The sequence below is a fragment of the Umbelopsis ramanniana genome, assembly GCF_025399195.1.
Source record: "Umbelopsis ramanniana AG unplaced genomic scaffold K450scaffold_24, whole genome shotgun sequence".
NCBI lineage: Eukaryota > Fungi > Mucoromycota > Umbelopsidomycetes > Umbelopsidales > Umbelopsidaceae > Umbelopsis > Umbelopsis ramanniana.
The window spans coordinates 138,197-165,072 of record NW_026252110.1 but is presented as its reverse complement, the minus strand read 5'-3'; the positions used below and the strand labels follow the sequence as shown (position 1 = coordinate 165,072).

The window sequence follows — 26,876 nt, the reverse complement described above, 5'->3', positions numbered from 1 at the left end:
TATCATTATTATTCAAGGTATCATCTTTGAGCTTGCAACAGTAACAGAAAAAGAGAAATTTTAGCCATCATTTTTTTTTTCGGCCCTGGAATTTCAATTGTTACGTGTACCATAAAAACCAGCCTTCATCATTATTGACAATTTTCGGCGCTCAAGCCATCCAGCCTTCACATTCACTTCTGCCAAAATGTCCATGTTGCGAACCGCCGCCCTTCGTTCAGTACGAGCCAACGTCTATCCTCAGGGACTCCGACTTGCTCGCCCTACTAAGGCAACCCAGGCTGTCACTCGCTTCTACAGCACTCACCCTGCTCACAATCCCACCAGCAACACCAACTGGTTTGTGGGATCGCTCATTGTCTTTGGACCCTTGTTGTTTTACCTTACATCGCCTCCCGAAGCCAAGAAGAAGCACGCCACTGAGCATGTTCCTCAGGTCGTTCATAGCATTGAAAGCGCCGTTGCTGCTGTCAAGGCCCCTGCCAAACCCTATGTCTTGGTCGGTAGCGGTACTGCTTCGTTCTCGGCCGCGCAGGCCATCAAGGAGCAGGAACCCAACGCTAATGTCATCATTATCGGTAACGAATCTGTTCCTCCTTATATGAGGTGAGATTATCATCGTGTAATGTATCTTTTACCGCTTACATACTCTGTCTGACTAATTGTCTATCTCCGTCGACGTGTCTATTGCAAACCCTTCTCTCGATATAATAAGACCCCCTTTGAGCAAGGAATTGTGGTTTTCCGAGGATGCCAATGCTAGCCAGACACTCAAGTTCAAAGACGTAAGTACATTATAAGCTCATATAAACGGCCCCGTCAACATTACTAAACAATGGCGAACAACCCGACCCTGGCAGTGGCAAGGCAATGAGCGCAAGTAAGTAATTAAGCACTGCGTTGAAGATGATATCACTACATATTATACTGACAACTCTCTTCATGAAAATTTTTGCGTCATACAGTGCCCTGTACCAAGACATCTCTCAATACGAAATCATCACTGACGTCGCTGACTTGAACAAGGAGTCCACCAAGATTAAGCTCTTGTTGCAAAAGACTGTTAACAAGCTTGATGTTGAGGCTCACACGGTTGAATTGGATGACGGAAGTGTCATTGAATATAACAAGGTAATGGCTGGTTCATGACTAAGGGTGTTTTCCTGAGGATTATCGCTAACAATTGACATTACCTATTGCGACATTTAGGTTTTGTTGGCCACTGGAGGTTCACCTAAGCACTTGCCCAATCAATCCGACGTGAAGAACGTCACTACTTTCCGAACTGTTGATGACCTCCGAAAGCTCGACAGCATCGCCAAGAAGAACGCACATATTGTTGTTGTCGGTGGTGGATTCCTTGGATCCGAGCTCGCTGTTGCCCTTGCTCACCGAGGTAATGAAGCAAGTTGAACAGGTGAAAAGACATGTCAATGCGTTTATTAAGGACCTTCTTTACAGCCAAGACGGAGGGACTCAAGATCACTCAAGTCTTCCCTGAAGGTAAGTCAAATGGCTAGTGTACCAAATTCTTGAAGCCCTTTACTAACCAGCCATCGAACACGACGTACCAGAGGGTAACATGGGAAATGTGTTCCCCACCTACCTTACCAAGTGGACCACTGGCCGTGTCATTGATGAGGGTGTGGATGTCAAGCCAAAGCATTCCATCAAGAGCATTGCAAATGCTGAAGGTGACAAGGTCAAGGTATTGTTCGATAACGACGAGGCTCTTGAAGCTGACCATATTGTGGTTGCTGTTGGTATTGAACCACGTGTTGAACTCGCCCGTGCTGCCGGTTTGGAAATCGATGAACAACGCGCTGGTGTTGTTGTCAATGCTGAATTGGAGAGCCGACGTGATGTCTTTGCTGCTGGTGACATGATCTCTTTCCATGATATCCAACTTGGTCGCCGTCGTATTGAGCACCATGACCAGTAAGTAACCACCCCAGGCTTCCATTAATGTAGATACTGTGGGCTAATGTAAAAACCTTCAGTGCTGTTCTCAGTGGTAGACATGCTGGTGAGAACATGGCGGGCAAGAACAAGCCCTACAAGCATCAATCCATGTTCTGGTCTGACTTGGGCCCCAAGATTGGTTATGAAGCTGTGGGTCTTGTCGATTCCCAGCTTTCCACTGTGAGCGTGTGGGCCAAGGCAAGTGAGGCCGATACCCCTGCTGCTGCTGTCTCTCAGCCTGAGAACCTTCGTGGAGTGGACGTGCAGGACATCAAGCCATCTTCCGAGACTGCCGCCCCCTCCAACAAGCAGCCTGGCAACCCTGCTGAAGGCACTGTTTTCAGCGACGAGAAATTCGGTAAGGGCCTTGTGTTCTACACCAAGAACAAGAAGGTTGTCGGTGTTTTGTTGTTCAATGTGTTTGGTAAAGTTCAAGAGGCTCGGGATGTCATTTCCAACGGTACCTCCGTTGACCAAATTGAAAAGATTGTCTCCAAGTAAGTGCTGTACCTGTATGGTTGGTTCCTCCATTTCCTTCGACTTATGATGTTGTCCCTATTTTCAGGTTTGATATCCATGGTTCTCACTAAGCAGATCTCTTTGTTCTGCTAATAAGAGGAAAAAAAAAAAGAGGCAAAGCAAGTCTACGCCATAGAATGTTTCGTAAATTTTAGATCGTGGCATAATAAAAATAAAAAACAATACAAAAGCATGTTTCGTTGTGGAGCTGTGATGTGAGAAGCATGTTTATTTTATAGAAACAGACAAAGTATACAATCTATGTGATCTACAGAGTATGGCAAACCAAGGACATGGGATGCATACAAGAAAAAAAATTATAAAAGGAAAAGAAAAAAAAATGACGGGAAGAAAATGAATGCTTTGTACAAGAAAATAGAACAAGAAGTGCCAACCAATGACGCTTCCTTTTTGTTTTTCTGATTTTTTTTCTTTTGAGATTTTTGGTGGGGGTTACTGGATGCAACATTGACAGGTATCCAAATTGCGACGTTGCCGCCATCTTGAAAAGGAGGATTTGTGAATAGATCTGTCTTGTAGACTCGCTTTGTCTTCATCGGTAAACGTTGGACTGTCGACAATAGTGTAGCCTCGAACAGGGTCTGACTGCTGGATGTAAGGATGGTCATGGTCGTTTGGGTGTTTATATTCCGGATATAACTTTGGCGACGTGACCATCAGTCGAGAGTTGGCATTGGATGCGTCAGGATACATCAAGTGGGCCGAACTGGGTCTGTGAATGGACGATCTTCGACAAGAGTTTCGATCATCGGAGTCGTTATCTATTGGAGGAACAATTAGAAAAACCCTCTCCCATAGAATCCGGACAGTGTGTAAAACGTACCTTCAACAGGTTCTTCAAGTGCAGGAACATGCGATAATCGATCAACGTCATCTTTTTCCGACTGTGAATCACCCACTCCAGAATCATGACCTTCGTATTTTCGAGACTCCCATATTTTGGCATTTTGCTGCATATAGTCAACACAATAGGTCATCTCAGGAATGACATTGGCCACCGACTGGAAAAGGTTGATAGCCACATGTCGGATAAAGCCCAGTTGGAAATCTTCCAGAGCCACCTTGCCTCGATCATTTACAGGGAGAACGGGCAATCCAAGTTCTCTTTCGAGGTCACCTTGATTTGAAAACTCGTCGACGAGTGCTTCTGCCCAACTTTTGGCTTCCATGAAAGGTCGAGTCTAGCAAACCATGGTTTAGTTTTTTTTTTTTCTTTTTTCTTCTTCTTCTCCGAACCGTCAGTCTACTTACACAATTGCTGATATCAGCGCACTTGATCAAAGCACCACAAATAATGAGTCGCTCTTGATCACACGCTGCTTCATCCGTCAAATCCAAGCCTTTCGTTCGAAGTCGCTTCAGCTGATCATTGATTTTAGCAACGTATTCGCCGTGTAGTCCCATATCCGTGGCCAAGATGGAGTGCACAACGGTTTTACGGAACTGCATGTATTCAGGACCTTGTGTGGTATCGACAAACTTGTGTTTGGTTATGATTTGGAACAAAGCCATGGAATGAAAGCTTTCCAATACAGAACGGTCATTGTACAGTATAGCCAACGGGTTGCTTGTGTTGATCTGGAAATGGGAAGGTGTTAATCATGGGGTGTAGCGATGGAGTAAGGTGTTTCCAAATACTTGCCATAAACATGTTATTTACACCAGGATGGCCAACATCGTGCCCAATACTCGCAATCAACAAAGCAAATATATCTTTTGGGCGCAATAATTGATCGATATGCCACGTTGCCATGCGTCGTCGAGCGGGTCGAACAAAGTTGGAGGCCATAGGGTCGAGCGCACCCAGTTTGCATAGAAAATAATAAGAAGACTGAAGGACATCGACAGCATGTTTGAAGTTATGATAAGGGTTTGATTTGTGATACGAGTTGTAAATATCTTGAATGAAGTCGTACAATTGATCTGTAAAGGGAAAACTATTAGATCCAGAAGCGAGCGGGGGGGCCGCGTGGATACGGTAGCACACAAAATCACAAGACTAGGCGTCCTCTTTCCCAAATCAGGGAGCGTCGCGTGTTCAACCGCGGGATAAACTTGCCTTTGGTTAGGTTCAAGTGCTGCAACTCAGGCAATGACAAGACTTGGTCAAAGATGAGGTAGACACAGTGTATCAATTCTTGATCATTCATGTCCAGTGACAGAAAGTCCCAGCTACATAGTCGTCGCTTTAAACTAGCTTCAAGGTCACTCGATAGTTGGGTAGAATGGCTAAACCAAAAGAATGAGAACCGAGAGAATGTAGCAGCCGACCGAATAAGGGGGGGGGGCTTACCTTGACATCGTTAACAGACTAGGATCCCTAAAACTTTGAGCTGGGGTATAATGCTGAATCATCATCTCCGATAGCCTAGATGCAAACACCCAGTTGAGCACAAATTGTCGGGAGAAAAAAATTGGATAGGGTCATAGGATATAAAGTTTACCATGTAGTATCTTTCACAAACGTGGACTTCAAACGATCTTGCAGTGAAGGCGACATGTTTTCACTATTCAACTTGGTAAAGGGATGAATGGTACAGGTCGACACTTTACTGGTGTGGTAGCGGTGGATATTCTAACGCAGGATATATGGGGTTAGATGCTGAGAACAGCTGGAAGATCTTTCTCCAACAAACTTACCAAAAATAACGTTTTTATAACATCCTGACAAAGTGGTTTTATCAAGTAATCTGCCGCCCCCACATCGAGGCACTGAAGCATATACTGGGGTGATTCATTTGAGCAGTACACTGTAGAAAAAAGAAAAAAAAAATATCGTCAGCAGGCAGGGCGGGCGGTGTATTTGAAATTTTCCTTCCTGCAGACTTACCGACGGGGACAACGTCGAGCGCCTCCTTCTGTACAAGTTGAACGAGCTGTTGAAGTGGAGCTAACGAAGACTGATGATCCAGATCGAGCAATACTATGGTTGGGTGGGTCGATTGGTTATCTCGGAGGCTGTTAAGAGCTTGTTCCAAGGTATGGCATGTGGATACTGAAGAAAACAAGAAAAGTCAGCGACCAGAAATTGTAAGATTATGCATTCGGCCATGGAGGGATTTATTCACCTTGAGCAAATGTTGCTTGTAGTAATCGCAATGATAAATCCTCCTTAGTGGGTGCTTCGGCAGTGACCAAAATTAATGAACATTGACTAGAGTCCATGACTATATGGTAATGTCCATGAATGATAACTGGTGGAAAGAAGGAATGCGAAAGCTGGGGGAGCCGAGCGCAGGTGGAAAAAAATGGAATATGTGGGTGAAGGAAAAAATAAGCGGCGAGTCAAATTTTTTGTGACAGTAATGAATCTTCCAATTTCCAGAGGATGGTTAGTTTTGCTTCGATGGAAGAAGAAAAGAAGAGAGAAGAGGAAAATTTTGGATTCGCAGCTAACATTTTTGAAATTATTGGTCCTCGCTTAAAACCAACTCTTACGCCTTTGCCAAGGTTTCAGTCGGTAAAAAAAAAAAAAAAAAAATTGGCACTTGGATAGCTTGCTCCCCCCCCCAAAGCGTGTACAACAAGAATCTATGCTTTTTTACCTTGCTTTGCCCGCGCAAACATCGACGTCCTTTAAAAAAAAAGCCCCACGTGGCACAGACTTATCTGCTTTGTTCACACCAGCTTTAGTTCCGCCACGTGGGTGTAACGCATGGCCCCCACCTCACAGACCCTCTTTCCATTTGGCTCGCTCGGACAATTTCCAAGCGTACTGTCTACGTTGCAGACCTCAAGCCATTTGATCTTAACGGGCGATGTCTGTACAACAAAATCCTGTGGTCACTTCATTATCTATGTGACCGGCTAATTTTTCCTGAGGACCCTTGTTTTTTCCCTTCCAGTCAACACCACCCCGCAGAATTCCGCTTATCCCAACCCCCCGGCTTAGGAATGCGAAAGGACGTGATGCGCGCGCTGGCTCAGGTAAGCAAAAGATCCACCTAATTAGACACCATGTCTATGCACTCACCGTTGGGAATTAGGTGCGCGTGGTGATTGCCACCATGACCGCTGTGGCCATAATCTATTTTCGCTCAGTTCACGTTTGCTATATTGCTTTTGGCGGATGCATAGCTGCCATCGTGGCCAAAACCCTGAAAATTATAATTCGACAGCCTCGGCCAGCCCCGTTATCTAAGTCGGTGTTGCCACAGGCCAAAGGATATGGCATGCCATCCTCTCATTCGCTGGTATCAGCCTTTTTTGGTGTTTACTTACAAGCGCTGTTGCTATATGGATCACAACATCCGCTTTTGACCCTTGTAGCCATTCTTGTCGTGAATGGGTTTTGTTGCTCGGTGTATCTCTCACGTGTACATCTTGGGAATCACTCCCCTGCTCAAGTCACCGTCGGAGGGATTCTCGGTAGTTTCATAGCCCTATTTTGGTATTGGCAATGGCTGAACATCTTTGCTCCATGGCTACAAATCCATGGTCAAGAAACCATACAAAATTTGTTTATATACTTTGGTTTGAACCCATCACTCATAGACTACATATACCTGCATTAGTATGACTGCAGCCTAATGTCAATAGATACGCATTGTTTTCTGTAAAGCAACAGAAGTAAAAAATCGCCGGTTTTTGAAAGGCGGACCGGCTATCTGTTTTGGTTCGAACCCTAAACAAAAAAATCCCACATGGCCATTCTCGCAACGTGTTCCCTCAACGTCATTTTACTATTGACCCTTTTTTTCTTAACTTTATTCGGTTAATCGAATAAACCATAATATTCTACCGCCTTCTATGCCATGCTCAGCAGAATGTTAGTTATTCCATGCTATTTCACACAAACCCATTCACTATGTGGTGTGGTTCTTGCTAGGATACAACTCTTCAATGAGCTTGGTAGCCCATTCACCTTCTGCCTTGTGCACCTTGGCATTAGGATGATAAGAGTCCCAGAAGAAATGAGTATCGGGATCAGAGCACTCATCAGTGTTACCAATTCCAGGGACGCAGGGACCATTATCAGTGCGAAGTCCAAACTGCCCCGGGTTGGCAAGGGCTTGCTCGAACCAAGTGTGAGTGTCAGCCATCTTGATGTCAACGTTAGTCAATTTGTCGAGCTTAGACTTGAGCAATTGGTTGTAAGAGGTGATCAGTTCATTCGCCTTAGCCTTGTCAGCATCCTTCACTACCGGCCACTTGTCGAAAGGAGGACAGGTCATGACAAGAAACTGCTTGCCATGATACTTCTCTTCAATGTTCTTGATACCCTTGATGACATTATCAGAAACAATGTCCTTGGTCAAAGGAGTGGTGACAATGTATTGGTCGGGATTAATGATGGAGTTGAGGTCATTATAGCCAATGTAGATAATGAACAAAGAGTTTGCATTGCCGGGAACAGGGTAGTTGGCGATCTGCTGTAACAAACCAGGCACCTCAAAGTTGTTGAACGTAGCATGAACGTATGCGTCGTCTGTGGTGGCTCCACCGAAACCGCGATTGACGACGGTCGTGTTGGGCATCTGTTTAGCTACCTCCTCCAGCCAGGTAGGTCCATTGGAGAAACGTCCTCTCCAGTATGGTGGGGAGGGAGGAAACTTGGAGTACTTGTAGTCATTGCCGTTGTCAGTGAAACTGTCAGCAAAAGCAATGATGTTGTCATAGGCAGTGACTGAAGCGCTCAAAGCGAACAGGCAAACGAGAGAGAGACTACGCATATTGAAAGATGACAGACGGTACTTTTGCCGTTTCATACATTTATATACTTGCTGTTGTTAACAAGCGGTTTCATCCTGATTTAGCACTCCCAGCTAACGATCGATCGCATTGAAAATAGACGGTATTTCCGAGTCTCATAAAGTGATGAACCGCCGAATTGACCGGTCTCGACCCACTTTGATCATTATATGACATGACAACAAGCATGGAAAAAGATGCATTTTATAGCACGTTTAGATGTAATTATTTTTTCATCATATTTTTTAGGAGAAGCTGCGTGGAAGTATTGGGTATGTAAAAAAAAAATAAAAAAAAAAAATCTATCTTACAGTGTAAATATTACGACGGTCAAATCAAATATATTAAAAGTACTCGCGACCACGTATGGTTGTTCTTGCCCAAAGGCGCCTCTCACAAGAGCGACATTTAATAACAAAAATATTCTGTCTAAAATTTACAAATTGAATGCTTGCTATGAGATCTAGAGAGTGTTCAGCACATTAATGCTTTGACCAACAACAAGCACAGCCGGTGCTACAATATTTTGTTCATCGACAACATTAGCCATTTGTTCTACCGTGCTAAATATAGTGCGTTCCTCCGGACAGTTCGCATTTTCGATCCATGATATGGGTGTATTGGCTGGATATCCTTTGTTTGAAAGTAGAATCTGTTGCAGATCGGTGGCACGGCCGACTGCCATGAGGACTACTAGAGTGCGCATAGGGTGGTACTCGGGAAGGTCAGGCATAGATCCTTTCGTGCCTCGACCAGTGGTGATGATGACTTGATCTGCAGTTCCTCGATGTGTCACCGGTATATTGGCAACCATGGGAGCCGAGAACGCGCTCGATATACCTGGAACAAGCACTGGCTCATATCCATGATCGCGAAACCAAAGAACTTCCTCTCCGCCTCTACCGAATAACAATGGATCACCGATTTTCAATCGAACAACTTGTTGACCCTTCTTCAGCCCTTCAAGACACCATTCTAGTAATTCGTCTTGAGCCGAATCGGATTTTCCTGCAGTTTTGCGAGCAATTCGGAGCTCACTGTTGACAAGATCGAGCACTTGTTGAGGAATGAGACGATCGCTTACGACGAGATCAGCTGTTTGTAACAATCGCTGAGCTTTGACCGTGATCAATTCAGGATCGCCTGGTCCACCTCCCACTAAGTAAATTGTTCCTGTAGTCTTTGCATTGGTTGTCATGGCGATGGTTTGGACAAGTGTTGCTGGGTTGTTGAGCAATAGTGAAAATCAGTCACCACCCAAATTCCAAGGCAGTCCAACAAGGTAAAAACTTCACAGTCCGCTCTTTCGGTAAGGCTATGAGAATAGTGATTATTATATGAGTAACATTTTGTTATACTGGCATAAGCGAATGAAGGAAGTCATGAAATTCAACATGCTCTACTTTAGATTTGAAAAAAGTGGGGAAAATTTTGGTAAAGCGAGGATGATGGTAAATACTGAAGCCGAGTGAAGCAGTAACATCTGCAAACCGTAGATAAAAAGCTCTCACAGCACATTATTAAATGCAAGACGATAACAGAATCTTCAGCTTAAAAAACGGCGAAGAGCCTTGATGGTGCCCATCAAAGCATGATATGGTCATAAAAAGCTGTAAAACTGTTACTCCAATTTTCTACTCACTGAGTTGGTCTGACTGGAAAAAGTCGATACTGAAATTTCTATGAACTTTGTTTCATTTCCCCAAGCTGGGGTAAAGGAAAGACCAAAAAAAGATTATCCAGCAGAACAAAAAGAATACAGAAAATGGTTTCTATGGTCTATTCCAAAACCTATGCTCACTTTCCCAGTATTCTTAGAATAATTACAATTGAAGCTCCTGTATTCAAAGCAAGGCTGCTATCCGGTTAATCGATGGGCCGGTATGTTATAGGCCCAGTGTTTCACGCACTCTTTCTTGGCTGAGCACACTGCGTTGGGAAAAGGAGGACAGATGCCATGCTCGGCGATAATTTTACACTGCAGATAAAGCCTCACGCTTTTATTATTTATTTATTTAAAGGTTGCCGGCATATTAAGAATATATTCAATTTATTGATAACAAAAGCGTTTGCGTATGTACATGTAATAGGATGTGTATGGTAACAAGGTGATGCTCTTAATAACTCAACATACAGTCTAATCATGCGGGAGTAAAACTGAATCTACAGGAGGTACCTCTCCAGCAATGTAAGCTTTCTGCAAAGTACTAAACATCTCATCTTGTTCCTTCTCATCTAAGGTATTCAAACGTGCCATACCGGACCATCCCCAATCTTCGCACAATTTGGTTACCCAGCGCATACGGGGGCCTGAGTTGGATATCTCGGGGTCCCACTGACGCACCTTGCCTCGTAAAATTCCCATACGTCGAACAGTTTCACCAATACCTGGAGGCAAAGAGGCTGCAATCTTTTGTCGGATCATGTTGGCTAGTTTGGGACCCTGACCGTTTGTAGAGACGGCAATTTGAAGAGGACCATCTCTGTGCTGACTCATGAAATAAAAATCACACATGCTCGGAACGTCCGCAACGTTCACCGGGATACGCCGCGCTCGACAGAGTTGGCCAATCCGTAACGATTCTTCGTGATCGTCAATGGCAGTCAGTACCATGTCGTAGTTTTCATCCAGATCTGAGTCTTGAAAACAGCGATCAACCCAATCCACAACTTTATCGACGTGTATACGATGCTTTACTTCATCGCACAAACCATCTTCGGGGCAGATTAGAGTCACCTGGGCGTCGGCTTCTTTGACAGATACAATGCGACCAGCAGCTACTTGACCACCGCCAACAATCAATACCTTTCTGTTCTTTGTTTGCCAAGCAAGTATGAGAGAACCACCAGGGCGGATGGGTGCATAAGAAGCCATGTGCGCAGGGGGAGACGTCCAGTAGTGTAAAAATAATAAAAATAATAAAAAAAATAAAAAATGATGAGAGTGATTTGGAATATTTTCGGCTGACTGACTGCAACCCGACAAATCATTGAGCCAGATTGTCAGCCCGTGCTGTTAGCTATTGACTGACAAGTTCAATGTGGGAAGAGAGATCCCATTACAGGCACCCAAATTCTGTCCCCAGTCCTATTTTCCCTTGTTCCCTTTTCTCTTTGCTTTTCTAACCTTGCGGCCCTTTCTATCGACTTTGCTGCTGTTATATCCTCATTCCTTCCACCATCGCCACCTTCTCCTCCTCTGCTTGAACAGTTCGTTTGTTCATGGACTCGAAACAACGTTCACGAGCTAACAGTGAACTCTTGATGAGCTCAAGGTTAACTAACAGGTATAGGAAAAAACCGCCTAATCTATCCTGAATTTCTGTCATCCCCACCACACCACCCACTTCCCTCCTAGAAATCCTCCCTTGCAACGTTTAAAGATGGAGATCTCACCTGTATATACTGTCCATGTTCTTTGGATGATCTCATTCGAGACGTGCGAGTTCTCGCCACACTCATCCCCAATCTCACACTCTATCCATCCCCGTTCTTTTTCTTTTCTTTTCTTCCTTTTTTTTTCTTTATTTAATTCCATCAAGCATTCTATATTAATACTCTATTTTACTTGCCGATAGTCATCGCAGCTGGATTGCCGAAGCGTTTCAGAGATACTACCTGCAACAACATTCAACCGATGCTCCTCATCCTCGGCACATCGAGCCTCGTTACCTTGGTACAGCTACCATTCAGCTAGGGCCTCAATGCTTTCCAAAGGCATCATTCTACGAGATCACAGAATCGGAAATTTCAGAACAAGGCCACGAAAGAAAACATGCTCGCTCTTCTTCTACTACCAACGATAACACTACAGTGTCTCCTTTTCAGGACCAGCTATCTCCTCTAGATGACCACGAGCACCTCCTTGCTGACGGTTCAAAGCTAGCTACAGATTGCTGCTCTGCCAGCGAAATTTCCTGCGGCAGGTCTGATTGTGCCTATCTTTCGCTGTCTGAAAGCATTGCTGCCACTACGCTCATTGAAAAATACGTGGTAGAGGACGACAGTGGTCTGCACAATAAATCCAGCGTCGCACTACCGCCTAAAAAACGAAAAAGACGAAGAATCCTACGACAAGATATTGTCTTCAGCTTTGCTGACCATGATGAAGATGAACTGCCGTCAGATGCGGACTACTATTGTTTCCCCAAAGATGCATTGGTTGAAACGCAAGCTGATGACCCCCCATTGGAGGTAATTTTTTTTTATACATGCACATATATGGCCGTCGTCACTCTTTGGCTAAATTTTAAAAATTACTTCAGGTTGTGGTGTCTTTTCAACTCTGCAAAACCATGTTATCGGAAGACTTCATGGACTCCGTTTGTCCAGGACCGCAGTTGCTATTCAATGACCGACAACCTGCCTTTTTATCCGACGCTGGTTATCAAAACTTGTCCTTTTCCAGAACCTCGCATCGTCGTTTTACTGATCCTGGTCAAAAACCCATGACTGAAATTGCTTTTCAGACCATGCAACTTATCAACTTGCGTCTTTCCACTGCTTCTCATCCCATTTATGTTGCCATCAAGAAGTCTGTCTCTCGTTTTGAAACGCTCTGCCATCGTATGGTTGAATTAGTAAGTTTTTTTGTCATTCATCTTTTTAATTCGTTTACGCGGGTTTAAACCAAACATAGATTTTTTAATATATTTTTCACAGAGTAAACATCATAATGACAAAATCACCCATCGCAAGAGTGAAGAGCTTTCTGTATCGAGATCTATCAGTACCTCAAAGTCTTTGCGGCCAGAAGATGAAGATGATGAGATGGACGATAAACATCATGGGTACGAAAGTACAGATACCATTTGTAAAATTGATAACTGGAGCAGTGACGAAAATGGCTGGGATAAAGGTAAAAAAAAAAAAAAAAACGGATATTCTATGCTCGCTACCAGCGTTCAAAGGCTCATAGCAAAATATGTTTCAGACTCCCATATAGACGGTTCTGCGCGAGCAACCTCGGTCAGTGCGACGTCTGACATACACATGGATACAAGCATGTCTGGGCATAAGGGCAGTGGGTCAGATGTTGTCCCGTCTCCAAAGTTATCAGCATCGCTTCCCAGCAAACTTCCTTCCAATGGACTTCATGGTAACAAACAGAACAAGCAACAAACTCTTTCAAATGGAAGCTTAAAAAAGTGCTTGTATTGTGGTTCAAAATCAACGCCAATGTGGCGCCGAGGACCTCAAGGGGCAGGAACTTTATGCAATGCATGCGGAGTCAAATGGAAGCACGGCAAGATTCTATGCGGGGTAACGGCCACGGATGGAAACGCGACGATATCCAATGCTGACAATGGAGGCCACAATGGGAAAGAACGCAAAGGCTCCAAGGCAGATAAAAAACGCAAGAAAGCTGAAGCGACAGCGGCAAAGAAAGAAAAACGGCCCAAGGTGAAAAATAGAAAGGGCAAGAAAGCCAAGACGACAATGGACGGTGTAGAAGAGGATCCAAACGCATTTACGCATGGCATGGAGTTGGACGAAGACGAAGATTCCAATGTAGAACCTATACAAATTGGCGAAGGCACACCCAAAGGAGATGTTTACTTGTATGATGATGAAGAAGACGACGACGACAGCAGTACACTTGCCGGACAAGATCATATGGATATCCAAACTGCCGTCAAAGCGGAGCCGGTTTTCGCAATCCCTTTTGCTCGCACAAGTAGCTCTTCCGACAGGCATCTATCAACGCCCTCTCAACATAGCCATTCAACACAACACCAACCGTTATTGCAGCCAGCACGCTCCACTTGGGATACCATCTATTCATCGTCATCTTCGTCATCTACCTCCGAACTGTTTAGTCCACGCGAATCCTATGCTTCCTCTCCAAACTCCTCTCCCTCATCCCTGTTATTGGATGTCCATCAATCAGACAAAAGGAAACCCAGTCAAGGACTTGTCAATGCGCTTGCGCTTGCTCAGTCAGCTGCAGATGATGCCGTTGAAGCTGCTACTGTCCTGACCATGCTCCGAAGTAGCTGATGTCGTCCATTATATCCTTTCCCATTTTTTGTTCTGTAGATATTCTTTCTCCTTGTCATCCTTCCTACCTTCTTGCGAGCCTTTACTTTTTTGCACTTTCTACCCATGGGCTTTTCCCATACTCATTATAAACACAAATATTCTTTTCATCATGGAAACCCCTTCATGCATTCATTTTCATTTCACCCCGCTTCTCTCCCTCTCAAACTTATTTGCACTCTCTTTTTCCTCTGACCGGCTTTTGTCAGTTCTACCTTCTTCCCATCTCGCTTTTGTTTATCCTATAAACATGACACGTAGTTCATTAAATCCTCAAGTATTCATGCTGTAGTAAGCTGGATCAGTTATTGAATAGCTAGTGCCAACATGAAAGTGGGTGGACCAGGCGCTGTTTGAAAGTATCCGTGGCCATGTGACTTGTCGATTTGGGAGGGTTCGTTCGCTGGCCCACGCACGACCTACACTTTTTTTCCACTTGACGCATTCGACTTTGGAAGCTTTCGTCTTTTTTCTTACAACGTATAAATAGTGCATGCTTTGATTTCAATGCCTGAAGTCAAATTCATCAGAGAAGTGTGGGCGGAAAATTTGGAAGAAGAGATGAGCCATCTCCGTGATCTGGTGGAAGAGTACCCTTACCTTGCCATGGTACGTTGTTTACAACCCCATTTGTTTATTCGTTGGCACTGGCAGGCACAGACATTTCGATAACACTGTTTCGCGCAAACGCCTCTGTAGGACACTGAGTTTCCAGGTGTGGTCGCTCGGCCCATTGGCACGTTCCGGACATCGTCAGACTACCATTACCAAACCCTGCGGTGTAATGTCGACCTTTTGAAGATCATTCAGCTGGGCGTTACGTTCGCTGACGAGAACGGCAACCTTCCCGAAAACGCTTGTACCTGGCAGTTCAATTTTCGATTCAATCTAAGGTATCTAGCTCGTTTCGCTTCACCCCCCTTCGTGCGTGTAACTTACCAATGTGTCTACAGCGACGATATGTATGCACAGGATTCCATAGACTTGCTTACCAAGTCTGGCATCGATTTTCAAAAGCACAAGGACTATGGTATTGACGTTGAGCACTTTGGTGAACTTCTGATCAGTTCTGGCTTTGTCCTTTTGGACGATGTCAAATGGATTTCATTTCACAGGTATGGATAACCATAATAGACAATGGGAGTGTTTCACATTCATTCTTTCCAACATTCACAATCTACTGCATCCTTGTCTTTTTCGCTTACCATTTGTTCATACAGTGGCTATGACTTTGGATACCTGCTCAAGATCCTGACGTGTGCACCTATGCCTCCAGATGAATGCCAATTCTTTGAACTTTTACGAACCTACTTTCCTTGTATATACGACATCAAATACCTCATGAAAAGCTGCAAAAATCTGAAAGGAGGTTTGCAGGATATTGCAGATGATTTGCAGGTATGGTTTTGTGGGTCTAATGTCACAGTTTGCCCTGGCTGATTGTTTATTGACATGCTTGTTCCAGGTTTCACGGATAGGTCCTCAACATCAGGCTGGAAGTGACAGTCTCCTTACCAGCTCAACCTTCTTTAAAATGCGACAAATGTTCTTTGAAGATTCTATTGATGATCACAAGTACCTGTAAGTGAAGTCAAATTTACATTGCCTGTTGCAAAGTATACTAAAACGCGTTTCAATCTTTAGTGGATATCTCTATGGTCTGCACAACAGCCCATCCACCTCTCAGTCATTACCACACAATGCAAGCAGCCTGTCGCTCAGCTCTATGGGAACTGCCGGCAACTCCATTGACAGCCCAATATCAAGGTCTATGGCTTTTACGAATGGCAACAAAGGCAACGCTGTCAGCGTGACATGAAAGGAGCCTTTGTTGATGTAAATGCGGATGTCATTTTTTAGATCTACCACCGTCTTTTCTCACTCATTCTCTCGCAACCCCTTGTGCTTTTCCCACCTTTTTCTTTCTTGTATTCTTGTTGATTAATTTTAAAATACACACATTGTTTAGCTATTCTGTCGTTGGGCTAAAAAATTGCGTGCTTAGGGAACCCCCGTCGGGCTTTCTGAGACTGCTCACATTTTTTGTGTGGGTTCGAAAATAAGCAAAACGTATATTGTCTTTGAATTTAAGGAAATGAGTCAAGCACGTATTGGAGCTACCGTCTTCCGTTTGGCAGCAAGACACTGTCCCCGTGTCAGAGCTACTGTTGTACGCCAGGCTTTGCTTTCGACAAGCGCTGCATCCCGACCGCAATGGCCAGTATCTACCGCCTTTCACCATTCCACTCGCCAATCCTATACCACACAAGCCTATACGGCGGCGTAAGTTCCCTTTCTCAAAGTTCTCCTGACATATGATATAGGGTACTCATACGAACGTACAGGGACTTGAACCAAGGCGATTATCACAAGGTTGCGGACCACACGTTGGAGGGGATATTGGATGTTTTGGAAACCATCGGCGATGAGCACGATATTGCCGGCTATGACGTTGAGTACTCCGTAAGTGAACCGTACATAGTTGCATTATGGATATATGGCCGCTGACGTTGCCGTAGCAAGGGGTCTTGACGCTGAAACTGGGATCCGGTGGCACTTATGTGCTCAACAAGCAACCTCCTAACAAACAAATCTGGCTGTCATCGCCAAAGAGGTAAGCTCTTTGACTTGTCTTTACACCTTGCTGTGTCTGTCGCTCATTCATACCTTGTAGTGGTCCCAAGCGATATGATTACGACACAGCCAGTGGGAAATGGTTCTACGCTCGGGACAACCATACCATAGACGAGGTGTTGAACAATGAACTGTCAGATATCCTTGGGTTTGACGTCAAGTTATTAGAATAATACGGGCCCTGTGAAGGGTCTTGGCGGAAAAAATAAGAGAGACAAACGGGTCATACACACCCCCATTCTGATTGTTTAAAAAAACGCTACTTGTACTGTTACATTATTTTCATTGTTCAGTTCGCTACAAAGCAATTAATAGAGAAATCTCCAGCCTACTACAATGTATACGAAACAGCATGAAAAATGAAATAGGTTGGATAAAAGAAACAAACCGTGTGCAAAAGAGGGGTACAAAACAAAAGAAGAACCCTACAGGAAGGAATATAAAAAGATTGTGAAAAGAAGAAGGAGAAAAAAAGTATATATGCGATTCTAAACCATGAGTGGGTAAGCTGCCGTGCTTTCATTCGGCGAGCTGAGAATGTGTACAGCAAGATTGGATTGGTGGGTTTGGGGCGGCGGGTATCCTATACGCGTTGGATGCAACTACTTGTTGCTTTTGCCATAATTCTTCTTACCGAGATCAAAGGGCACGTACTTGTACTTGATCATATGCTTGATTTGTCTTCGCATGGTGATAGCAAAGAGGATACAGAAATAAATCAAAAGGATAGGCCAGAAGACAGGGACGTCAAACACACTGAAGAAACTGCACACAAGAGCAACGAAAATAGCCTTGGTGGTGGAGTACCTGTGTTGTGTAGCAGATGAGCAAAAAACAAAAAATAGGTCGTCGCATGTTTTGGAACACCCGTAAGACTTACCAAAACTTAAATTCGGGCAATCGTCGAATAAAGGGTCTGAATTCTTCATCGGCCTTCGTCGGCAATGACGGACCTTCGTCTGCTTGACCAGCATCACTAGTATCCATGTCGGCATTATCCAAAGAAGGATCGAATTTTGGCTGTAAGAAGGCCAAGAACAAATTGAGCAAATAGATACCTAAAAGAAACAATCTTTTAGTCTTTTCCATCCCACATAAACAACATGCCCTAGATTTGTACCACAGTGACTTACCAAGTGCATAGCTACACAAAACAACACCCGGCAGATAAAAGGAACGTGGTCAGGTACGCAAGTTTCAAAGACAACACCCCCATCAAAGTCTAGTACTCACGTCACGATATACCATCCCTGAGCAAGGAAGATACGCAGCATAAATAAGAACAGTAACGCAGCTGTGCCTATCCAGCGATAAGTAGTGAATGGCGTCACTTGGTCGAGATACATTTGAAATTTCTGTAAAGGAGATGAACGTTGGAAAACGTCAGATAAATGAGGGTTCAGAGGAGATGGAGGTTTTTTTTCTTCTTTTTCGTATTAATGAAAAGGGTGAGCATGACGATCTAGTCGGAATGGCAGGATGACGGGATGCCCGCTTACATCGATCGTTCAGGTGATTCATCCATCCACTGAACATCACCCGACATGCAGCTGGTACGTGGCGTACCTCTGTTGGTTGTCGTCCAATGCACTGCTTCCGAGTCGTTACAAGGTCAAGCGTAGAGATTCCAGCAACAACCTACCCTTTCATAGAGAGCTCTTTGTGCTGCAAAGTTGGAGGCAGCTCCATTGTCAGACTGATCAAGACCGTTGGCTGAACTCATCAAGGGGAATGGAGTGAAAACCAAAAAGAAGCGAAAATCCAAAAATGTCCGCGATAGTTTCTTTTTGGTACGCACCCCATTGGAAAAAACAAAAAGCAAGTCCAGCTTGCCTGCCGATGAATTTTTTCACGGACCGTCATTTCCTCATCAAATTATCCCACAAAAAATAGTCTCTTATGGCATGGAAGGTATTTATTGCATACAGAATGCTCATGAACGACGTATGGAAAAAGATAATAGGAAAATGATTTTCAAACTCATAGCTTCTACTTTCACTAAGGTAAGTTTTCAAGAATGGTGAGAACACTATGGACACCATTGACAAAGTAGAGGGCTTCTGTGCTCTTGGCTCCAACCGTGCAAGTAATGGTATTTGGTATATTGAGCTTATTGATATACGCAAATAGCTCTTCGTCTGCGCGATCATCGCCAATGGCCATAACAAAATCAGGCTGCACAGATTGAAGAATTCGAGCGGCAACGGCTGCCTTTGTGATATCGCGGGGAATGACCTAATGATCGCTGGTGAGCATCATGCAAACAACCTGTCAAGCTTGATCATATTAAGGATTTTTACCTCAATGTTTTGCTTGCCAGCAATAGCGTGAACAGTCGTATTTTTACCAATCGACTCCATAATGTGATTTTGGCACTCTGCCGCCAACCAAGCACTACAAAGAAAGCGATGTTCTATTTAGTATACATGTAGTGTTAGATGTTGTATCATTCATTACCATAGCTGACTTACCCAAATTGCGGATGATCTGCAGTGCCAAAGTGCTGAACAGTGGGAACAAATGTCAGCAATGCATGACGTAGAAATTGACTATGCTCAACTTGCATAGTGCACTTACCCAAACAATGGACACATCCTTGTTTTCGATCGACGACCCAGGAGTACGTTCGGTGTAGTATTCAAATATCTGTTCAGAAAAAAAGGGGAAAGATAAGAAATGTCAGTTGAAAGACCATTTCTGAGGACATAGCTATTTGGTTACACTTACCTCCATAACAGCAGGTTTCCATGACACATCAACGTTGTCAAACACGTCTTCCCATTGACCACCAGGTTGTCTAATGTATGCACCGCTCTCAGCACTGTACACGAGGTTGGTTATTCAACAGTTGACAGGGAAAAATCATCAAGGGAGATCCCTCTTACCTCATTCCAATAGTAGATATGTTGCCCAATCTAATGTTCATGTTGTCTTTGGACTGCCCGCTTAAAACATAGACGGTATTATTAGGATCTTGGCTGAGCTTCTGCAGGACTTGGTTAATGCGTTGTGGTGAAGGTAAAGATTGTGGAGATTTGTTAAATGCAGCAAGTGTGCCATCGTAATCCAACATGAACCTAAAAACCAGGATCAGCAACAGCCATATGTTATGGTAAGGGAATACAGTTCATTCAACGTACAGTCGCTTTTTAGTCTTGGCGTAGGTGTCTCCGAAGGTGGTTGGATTTAGCACAGGAATATGTGTAGAATATCGTCGTGATGTATCAGCTTTGACCTAGAGACGATTTGGCATAGATAAGAGCACTGGACTACACACGAGTTTACAGTGGGGACAAACACACTACCTTGTCTAGTTCAGCAATGAAACTGGCAGCCCAGTATTGTGCTAATTGGATACGTTTTTAGAAAAACAACATACATGTTGAGTGTGCAAAGTGAAGCACACGGCTTACCTGTGTTTGTGGCTACATTATCGTACAATGACTGTCATACAAATGTCAGCTTCTAGCCAATTTGCTCGCTCGTTACACAAAGTATAATTTAATACGCACCTGCCATCGATTATATTTTTCTTCGTCGTTCATTGACAGAGCTTCATGAATAGCATCACTGACCTGGCGGTAGTCCCAAGGATTGACGCGAAGACAAGCTCCGAAAGTACCGTAAGTTCCCGTAAACTGAATAATAGGAAAATGAGTTTTATATAAACAGGCTACATTTGTCGGGCTTGGCTTGGCACGGACATCGCTCTAAAAATTTTGGGGATTTCACTTACCTCACTCAGAATCAGTGGACCATGCTTATCGTGCTGGCAGGCAACATATTCATGGGAGGTCAAATTCATGCCATCTCTCAAAGGGGTGATAAGAGCAGCATCTGCTGTGGTGAGCAGTGCGAGATATTGTGAAAATGAGATATCTTGATGCAAGAAGACAATAGGTTGGTAGGCAATGTTGCTGAACTTGGAGTTGACTCGAGACACAACGTCGGTGATATGTGCTTGTAACTCATTCTGCTCGGTGGTCGATAAGGCAACCTGGATCAAAATGACCTTTCCTTGCCATTCCGGATGGTTGGTCAAGAACTGCTCAAAAGCCAACATTTTCTGTCGCACACCCTTGATGGAATCCAATTTGTCGCGTGCAACAATGATCTTCTTTCCCGCGTACTTTTCTTGCAGGACCTCAACCCATCGACCCACATCCGGCTGACTTCTCTTCTCGTTAAATCCAGCAATATCAATGCCAATAGGGAAAATACCAATATTGACATAATGCGAATCCATTTGAATACCTCTAGGGGTTGCTTCAAGTGACAGTATACGAGAACAGGTTTGGAGGAAATGTCGAGCAAATGAATAAGTCTGGAAGCCAATCAGATCTGACTCGAGTACACCTTCCAACAACTCCTTGCGAGCTATGACAGTAACACATCAATATTTGTGGTCATTTTTCCATTTCGTCCAGGTAACAAATTTGTTTCACTTACTTGGCAAGCATCTGAAAATTTCAGAACTTGGGAATGGTATGTGCAAGAAAAATCCAATGATGGCATCAGGAAGTCGCTGTCGCAATAACGCTGGTAGAAGCATCAAGTGGTAGTCATTTACCCAAACTAGAAAATTATAACCATGTTCACCCCATGTGAGCAAAAAACAAAAAAGTGAAAGGTAACATCAAAAATTTACAATGACTTACTTGTATCACCAGGCTGATACATTTCAGCAATGGTATCTGCAAAGCGCTCATTGAGAGTCTGGTAGGCTTTCCAGGTATCGTCTTGGTAAACCTTGCTCTTGGGGTTTTCCAACATGACGTAATGGAAGTTTGGCCACAGTACCTGCAAGAAAATTAAAAAAATGTTGGGGCAGCGGGTAAAGTCGATATTAGAAGTCGTCCGACGATAGGTACATTTGGGGTTTTGCTTGAGAGCACATTACCTGTTTGCTATAATGCTCATAGTGGCCTTCAAACTCTGCATCAGGGCACATAACGGGATAGCAATTATGTTCAGTAATGAACTTGGTTTTAATGTCAGCCCGAGTCTTGTCTTCCAGAGTTTCAGTAGGCATGCCGAGCGTACCGATCCAGACTTGTTTTTCCATTTGCGGCCTGATGCTGTTGATAGCGTTTTGCAGACCAATATTACCGGCTTTGCAAGGCACAATGGTCCACGGAGCCTCTGCAAAAACACGAGCTGTATCCAGGGACTTTCGGCGTTGCAAGTCCTTTGGTTGACTTGTATTCAATGCAGGTAGTTTTCCCTTTTCGCCAGCGTGACGAGCTCGACTCTTGGGTTGAATAGGTGGTTGAGAAGGGGTCTCGTTTCTAAAATCAAACAGTTTATCTTCCAAACCAGGAGTGGGAGGTGGCCGAGTAGAAGGTTTTTGTTGAGCAGCCAATGTCTCAATCAAATTCGGACTGGCTACAGCGGCGGTTGGTTGATCAACTTTGGGTTTGGCATAGTTCTGTGCCTTGTCTTTACTCAAGTGAAAGTCAACAGTGTAAGGAAGAAACAGCGAGGCTATCAGCACACGATGGCTGGTGAGATTCTGAGCTGAAGTCATTAGCAACTGAAGGAAAGCTCGAAAAATACAGGGCAACCCGACCCGTAAACTTGATGTCAGTGACATTCGTTTCCATTTTCAATGATTTGACGCCCCGACGTGCTGGACCCATTGAGACGAGAAAAAGGAAACTTGATTTTTGACATTGAAAATTCGTCTTTGCAAAAAGATGTCCTTCTTGACTGCTTCATATGGTTTTTTTGGCACTTCATGTGAAATGATGCACGACCCGAAGACTTCCGTGAAGTTCAAACAAGACCGGAAGCCGAAGCGTGCGACAATTTCTTTATTCCATGTGAAGACCTGTAAGAGAAAACGGCCACTCAGCCAATGAAATTGATTTCCAATGTCCTCAGTGAACGTGACCACTTCTCAAAAGCCCGTCGCGCTACCACACGGTAATAAAACACTTGGACGTTTGCCTCCAGGCTGAACCATTCATCTTTCTTCTCTTTTCACATTCTATAACATCATGGTCAAAGTTACTGGTAAGTTGATAGTCTCATCTTACATGGGTGGGCGCATAGCTCATCTTGTGATATCTAATCCTAAACTTCCTTTTGTCCGCCCTCTGTAGTTTGCGGTGCTGCCGGTGGTATTGGTCAGCCCCTCTCTTTGCTCTTGAAGCAATCTCCTCTCATTTCTCACTTGAGCTTGTTTGATATTGTCAACACTCCCGGTGTTGCTGCTGACTTGAGGTACGTTTTTGTCGGATGCAGTCGCTGTTAAGGAAGCGTTACGTGCCTGACCAAGATAATCTTTTGTTCTTCTAGCCACATCAACTCTGCTTCCAAGGTTACTGGCCACGTTGGCAATGAGCAGATGGAGGAGGCCCTCAAGGACTCTACTATCGGTATGCATACTTTTTTTTTTTTTTCGCTCTCCAGCACCCCTTCCTTCATGATCGTTCCTGCTCGGTAGCAAACCCAACCAGTCTCCTTCCCCCTTTCGCCTGGAAAACCCCAAGCTTTCCACTGGAACACGCTCACTCTTTGTGTAGGAGACTTCATGCTGTTTTCCAGTGGAAGAACTTGGCGTGAAACAGAATTTGGGGGCCACGCATCCCACCTGTGGTTGGTTGAGATAGCTGTGTGGGACAGTGGGGGAGAATGGTTGGGTTGAGTTGAGTTGGGGAAAATTTCCCCGAATAGACAGAAAGTTTTTTTTTATGCTCTAAACGCCGTTATGCTTTACGTTTTCACCGTTCTGTTAACTAACCTATGCTCATACTATAGTTGTCATTCCCGCTGGTGTCCCTCGCAAGCCTGGTATGACCCGTGACGATCTCTTCAAGATCAACGCTGGTATCATCCGTGATCTTGCCGTCGGTGTCGCCAAGTACGCACCCAAGGCCTTCGTCTTGGTTATTTCCAACCCCGTTAACTCTACCGTTCCCATCGTCTCGGAAGTCTTCAAGAAGCACGGTGTCTATGATGCCAAGAAGTAAGTTGACAAAAGATAAAAACCTGGCTGGCTGGCCAGCCGTTACATACGCCGTCTAATCTAATTCATCTGCGATTGTTTATCTTGTAGGATCTTTGGTGTTACCACTCTCGACATTGTTCGCGCCTCTACTTTCGTCTCAGAGTTGATCAGCGCTGACCCTGCTCAGCTCAAGGTCCCCGTTGTTGGTGGTCACAGTGGTGTCACCATCCTTCCTCTCCTCTCTCAAGTCGATGGTACCAACAAGCTGACTCAAGAGCAAGTTGAACAGGTCACTCACCGTATTCAATTCGGTGGTGATGAGGTTGTCAAGGCTAAGGCTGGTACTGGTTCTGCAACCTTGTCCATGGCTTTCGCTGGCGCCCGTTTCACATTGGCCGTTTTGGATGCCATCAACGGCAAGTCTGGCGTTGTTGAATGCACATATGTCAACTTGGAAGCCGATGCTGAAGGTGCCAAGGCTATCAAGCAAGTTGTTGGTGACGATGTCGCTTACTTCTCTGCTCAAGTTGAACTTGGCAAGGAGGGTGTTGCTAAGATTAACGCCATTGGCAGCCTTTCCGACTTTGAGAAGAAGCTCTTCGAAGCTGCTCTCCCTGAATTGAAGGGTAACATTGTCAAGGGCGCTTCTTTCATCACTGACGCAAAGTTGTAAATCTCCTCATTCGCCTGACATATCAAACTTCTATGAGGGTATACTAGAATGTCCCTTTGTTTCCCCATCAGTATATACAAAATAAAAAAGGAATCTGTTTCTTCTAACTATTTCAAGTGATCTTTTGGTGTGAAAAGCAAGGTGCAAGGATGTGTGCTTCGGTGACAAGGGCATTCATCATGCGTTTAAGAATGTCTATCAAGTGTGGGGCAGTCAGACAAAGTTCAGACTCAATTGCCCGCTACTGCTCAGACGGTCGAATCACCGGTGGTCAATCGATCAAGAATTCAGAGACAGCTTTAAGTGCGTGTAGTCAATGATCAAACTTTAAAGAGGACTCCACATGCTTGATCGACCTCGAAACTTGGCCAACATGCAGATGGACTGTACGTTAGTAAGAGCATCGTATCCACTTTCTATCAAACGCAGGCGTAATCTGCTATACCTTTGTTTATTTTCGTTGGATAGCAGTGGGTGGCTATTGCTTGTGGTATGCATAAGCTAAACTAGCGCTTCCCCATAGCTTCAGTGTGCTCTTTCGACCGTATAAGAATATAGCTCACACGCTGCAATTTGGCGGGAAGGATAACGGCAGTGACGCACAGACAAGACGACCGCTTGAAGAAGTGAACAGCGCCCACTAGCTAAAATCCACTTTGGCGGCAGGCATCATAGAAGATCGCCAAAGGACAAATCATAACACAAGCATCTGCTGATTTGTTTATACATATACATATGTGTTTTCCAAACATCGAACAAGTTTCTTTTATGAACATTCTCCTGAAAAAGAAATGGTGGACATATGACAAGACATGACTTGGTAAGGAAACCGAGCCCACGAATACAAGAAGACAACAATGCAGGAGGAAAAAGCAAAATAAATGGCGCATCAAAGTGCAATGAGAATATACAGTACTCATACATACAGGAAAAAATTTAGAAAAGCTATACAGAAGATAATGTGAAAAAAAAATAACAGGGAAGGAAATAATAATAATGTAAATCACGCTGTGGAAATGCAAAGTGTAGTGATCGGGTTGGGCACTTTTGCTTTTTCCTTACAATATGCTGGTTTGATTTTCTCACACATTCGGTATGGGAGGAGGTGAGTGTGAGGGTGGTGGAAGTTGTGGTGGTATGGCCAGTGACTTGTTTGGTAAGTGTGACAGCGATGAGTTGGAACTCTGATCACTCTTTGAACGATAACGAGCGATGGTCTTCGCTACAGGAGGGTCGATCGGAGTGAGATGAACTGGTTTGGTGTTGTCTTTGATATCTTCATTTATGTTTGGCGAATTGTGTACCACAGTAACATCGGTGCTACTCTGACGAGGAGGAGGAGGCGATGATTTCGTCTGTGTATCTTCTTCGACGGTCTTGAGGTACTCGTTTCGCCTGACTTGAGCAATGGATTTTTTAAGATTGTTCATCCATTGCTTCATGGTGTCGAGGTCCGTACATTGAAGGCACATTCGACGCCCAGGCTTACGGACCTCCACCACAAAAGGTTTGCCAGGAAATCCTTCATTTAAGAAAACAAGCGTGTCTTTCGAAAAATCAAACTGCTCCCGAAGGGGGGAATCTGGCTTATCACTTTTGTATTCATGCAAAGCATGCTCTGACAAGACATAGTAATAGCGCTTCCAAGGTGTCGTGAAGGTAAAATGAGTGGCATTGTGCCTCAGTAACCATCCAGAGAATGCGACCGGCATATCAAAGGAGTTGCTGCTCCACGACTTTCTGCCGTTAGGACTTCTCGACGTCATACTCTCGGTGGTTGAAGGCGCATATGCCTTAGGATGATAATCATCTCTTGAAACATGTTCGAGTGGATGCGGTACGGGTGAATTATACCGCACTGGTGAGGCCGAGCTTTCTGATTCGAGTCTAGGACTGAGTACTGACATGATGGAAGGGTTCGGCGCTGGAGATCGTCGCATATCGGGTTGCGTGGCAGGATCCACGGTGACCTTGGTGACAATAGGATGAGCGACGCTGGCTGTCTTGAGGTGTGTAAGCGACATCTTTTGCGGCGACACTACAGTGGGTAAAAAAAAAAGATAAAAGAAAAAAAAATAAAGAGGAGGGAAAAGATTAGACCATGAAACATCCTCAAATTAATCCGTGCGTATGAAACTTTTTGGCTGTGTTACTCAGGCCCTGCACTATTCAATGCCCTGCCGTTACCCAAATCCAAACGATCTAGTGTTGCCTCCCCAAGGAAAACGATGTCTACTTACTCGCTATATCATCCATCGATGCCCATGATCCTCCAGACCATCGATTTCGGTTCTCAGTGTCAACGTTGGCTACCGCTTGTTCATTAATAGATGACGCCACAGTGGATGACCGTGCTATGGAATAGATAGAGTCCCGCTTGGACGC

The 26,876-nt window shown here is 44.4% G+C and overlaps 12 protein-coding genes across 12 annotated transcripts; 5 read left to right on the top strand and 7 right to left on the bottom strand.

The window, feature by feature from the left end:
* The first annotated feature begins 154 nt into the window (after nucleotides 1-154).
* Nucleotides 155-2,675, top strand: K450DRAFT_239176 (uncharacterized protein). The gene is made up of 9 exons (XM_051588725.1): nucleotides 155-606; nucleotides 716-785; nucleotides 861-880; nucleotides 966-1,131; nucleotides 1,210-1,396; nucleotides 1,462-1,503; nucleotides 1,575-1,938; nucleotides 2,001-2,459; nucleotides 2,528-2,675. Exons 1-9 carry the CDS (start codon nucleotides 188-190, stop codon nucleotides 2,550-2,552), a joined length of 1,752 nt encoding a protein of 583 aa, XP_051445064.1. The 5' UTR covers nucleotides 155-187; the 3' UTR covers nucleotides 2,553-2,675.
* A 38-nt stretch (nucleotides 2,676-2,713) lies between these two features.
* On the bottom strand, nucleotides 2,714-5,252 carry K450DRAFT_239170 (uncharacterized protein). Its single transcript, XM_051588724.1, has 7 exons — nucleotides 5,143-5,252; nucleotides 4,796-5,077; nucleotides 4,562-4,731; nucleotides 4,145-4,425; nucleotides 3,754-4,080; nucleotides 3,326-3,683; nucleotides 2,714-3,263 (listed from the first exon to the last, which is right to left on the bottom strand). Exons 2-7 carry the CDS (start codon nucleotides 4,858-4,860, stop codon nucleotides 2,935-2,937), a joined length of 1,530 nt encoding a protein of 509 aa, XP_051445063.1. The 5' UTR covers nucleotides 4,861-5,077; nucleotides 5,143-5,252; the 3' UTR covers nucleotides 2,714-2,934.
* Nucleotides 5,253-6,202: 950 nt separating this feature from the next.
* On the top strand, nucleotides 6,203-7,162 carry K450DRAFT_239166 (uncharacterized protein). The gene is made up of 2 exons (XM_051588723.1): nucleotides 6,203-6,429; nucleotides 6,489-7,162. The coding sequence occupies exons 1-2, from the start codon at nucleotides 6,397-6,399 to the stop codon at nucleotides 7,014-7,016; spliced, it is 561 nt and encodes a 186-aa protein (XP_051445062.1). The 5' UTR covers nucleotides 6,203-6,396; the 3' UTR covers nucleotides 7,017-7,162.
* On the bottom strand, nucleotides 7,162-8,310 carry K450DRAFT_239165 (uncharacterized protein). The gene has a single exon (XM_051588722.1). The coding sequence runs from the start codon at nucleotides 8,208-8,210 to the stop codon at nucleotides 7,308-7,310; it is 903 nt and encodes a 300-aa protein (XP_051445061.1). The 5' UTR covers nucleotides 8,211-8,310; the 3' UTR covers nucleotides 7,162-7,307.
* A 197-nt stretch (nucleotides 8,311-8,507) lies between these two features.
* K450DRAFT_294559 (uncharacterized protein) lies at nucleotides 8,508-11,129 on the bottom strand. Its single transcript, XM_051593602.1, has 3 exons — nucleotides 10,453-11,129; nucleotides 9,232-9,414; nucleotides 8,508-9,201 (listed from the first exon to the last, which is right to left on the bottom strand). The coding sequence occupies exons 1-3, from the start codon at nucleotides 11,066-11,068 to the stop codon at nucleotides 8,657-8,659; spliced, it is 1,344 nt and encodes a 447-aa protein (XP_051445060.1). The 5' UTR covers nucleotides 11,069-11,129; the 3' UTR covers nucleotides 8,508-8,656.
* Nucleotides 11,130-14,466: 3,337 nt separating this feature from the next.
* K450DRAFT_239155 (uncharacterized protein) lies at nucleotides 14,467-16,073 on the top strand. Its single transcript, XM_051588721.1, has 6 exons — nucleotides 14,467-14,841; nucleotides 14,932-15,125; nucleotides 15,186-15,347; nucleotides 15,453-15,630; nucleotides 15,698-15,813; nucleotides 15,877-16,073. The coding sequence occupies exons 1-6, from the start codon at nucleotides 14,740-14,742 to the stop codon at nucleotides 16,049-16,051; spliced, it is 927 nt and encodes a 308-aa protein (XP_051445059.1). The 5' UTR covers nucleotides 14,467-14,739; the 3' UTR covers nucleotides 16,052-16,073.
* A 156-nt stretch (nucleotides 16,074-16,229) lies between these two features.
* K450DRAFT_239147 (uncharacterized protein) lies at nucleotides 16,230-17,254 on the top strand. The gene is made up of 4 exons (XM_051588720.1): nucleotides 16,230-16,455; nucleotides 16,603-16,695; nucleotides 16,752-16,846; nucleotides 16,907-17,254. Exons 1-4 carry the CDS (start codon nucleotides 16,447-16,449, stop codon nucleotides 17,037-17,039), a joined length of 330 nt encoding a protein of 109 aa, XP_051445058.1. The 5' UTR covers nucleotides 16,230-16,446; the 3' UTR covers nucleotides 17,040-17,254.
* On the bottom strand, nucleotides 17,223-18,695 carry K450DRAFT_239140 (uncharacterized protein). The gene is made up of 5 exons (XM_051588719.1): nucleotides 18,509-18,695; nucleotides 18,100-18,221; nucleotides 18,000-18,010; nucleotides 17,747-17,924; nucleotides 17,223-17,673 (listed from the first exon to the last, which is right to left on the bottom strand). Exons 1-5 carry the CDS (start codon nucleotides 18,587-18,589, stop codon nucleotides 17,469-17,471), a joined length of 597 nt encoding a protein of 198 aa, XP_051445057.1. The 5' UTR covers nucleotides 18,590-18,695; the 3' UTR covers nucleotides 17,223-17,468.
* Nucleotides 18,696-18,722: 27 nt separating this feature from the next.
* On the bottom strand, nucleotides 18,723-22,037 carry K450DRAFT_239130 (uncharacterized protein). Its single transcript, XM_051588718.1, has 14 exons — nucleotides 21,767-22,037; nucleotides 21,525-21,560; nucleotides 21,316-21,441; nucleotides 20,603-21,243; nucleotides 20,379-20,504; nucleotides 20,280-20,310; nucleotides 20,172-20,212; nucleotides 20,007-20,101; nucleotides 19,752-19,943; nucleotides 19,594-19,687; nucleotides 19,444-19,512; nucleotides 19,338-19,369; nucleotides 19,167-19,260; nucleotides 18,723-19,101 (listed from the first exon to the last, which is right to left on the bottom strand). The coding sequence occupies exons 2-14, from the start codon at nucleotides 21,544-21,546 to the stop codon at nucleotides 18,865-18,867; spliced, it is 1,800 nt and encodes a 599-aa protein (XP_051445056.1). The 5' UTR covers nucleotides 21,547-21,560; nucleotides 21,767-22,037; the 3' UTR covers nucleotides 18,723-18,864.
* On the bottom strand, nucleotides 21,487-22,868 carry K450DRAFT_239122 (uncharacterized protein). The gene has a single exon (XM_051588717.1). It carries the CDS (start codon nucleotides 22,457-22,459, stop codon nucleotides 21,713-21,715), a length of 747 nt encoding a protein of 248 aa, XP_051445055.1. The 5' UTR covers nucleotides 22,460-22,868; the 3' UTR covers nucleotides 21,487-21,712.
* K450DRAFT_239119 (uncharacterized protein) lies at nucleotides 22,663-24,601 on the top strand. Its single transcript, XM_051588716.1, has 5 exons — nucleotides 22,663-22,881; nucleotides 22,971-23,091; nucleotides 23,167-23,246; nucleotides 23,629-23,836; nucleotides 23,927-24,601. Exons 1-5 carry the CDS (start codon nucleotides 22,866-22,868, stop codon nucleotides 24,489-24,491), a joined length of 990 nt encoding a protein of 329 aa, XP_051445054.1. The 5' UTR covers nucleotides 22,663-22,865; the 3' UTR covers nucleotides 24,492-24,601.
* An 891-nt stretch (nucleotides 24,602-25,492) lies between these two features.
* Nucleotides 25,493-26,619, bottom strand: K450DRAFT_239114 (uncharacterized protein). The gene has a single exon (XM_051588715.1). It carries the CDS (start codon nucleotides 26,513-26,515, stop codon nucleotides 25,574-25,576), a length of 942 nt encoding a protein of 313 aa, XP_051445053.1. The 5' UTR covers nucleotides 26,516-26,619; the 3' UTR covers nucleotides 25,493-25,573.
* Between the last annotated feature and the right edge of the window lie 257 nt (nucleotides 26,620-26,876).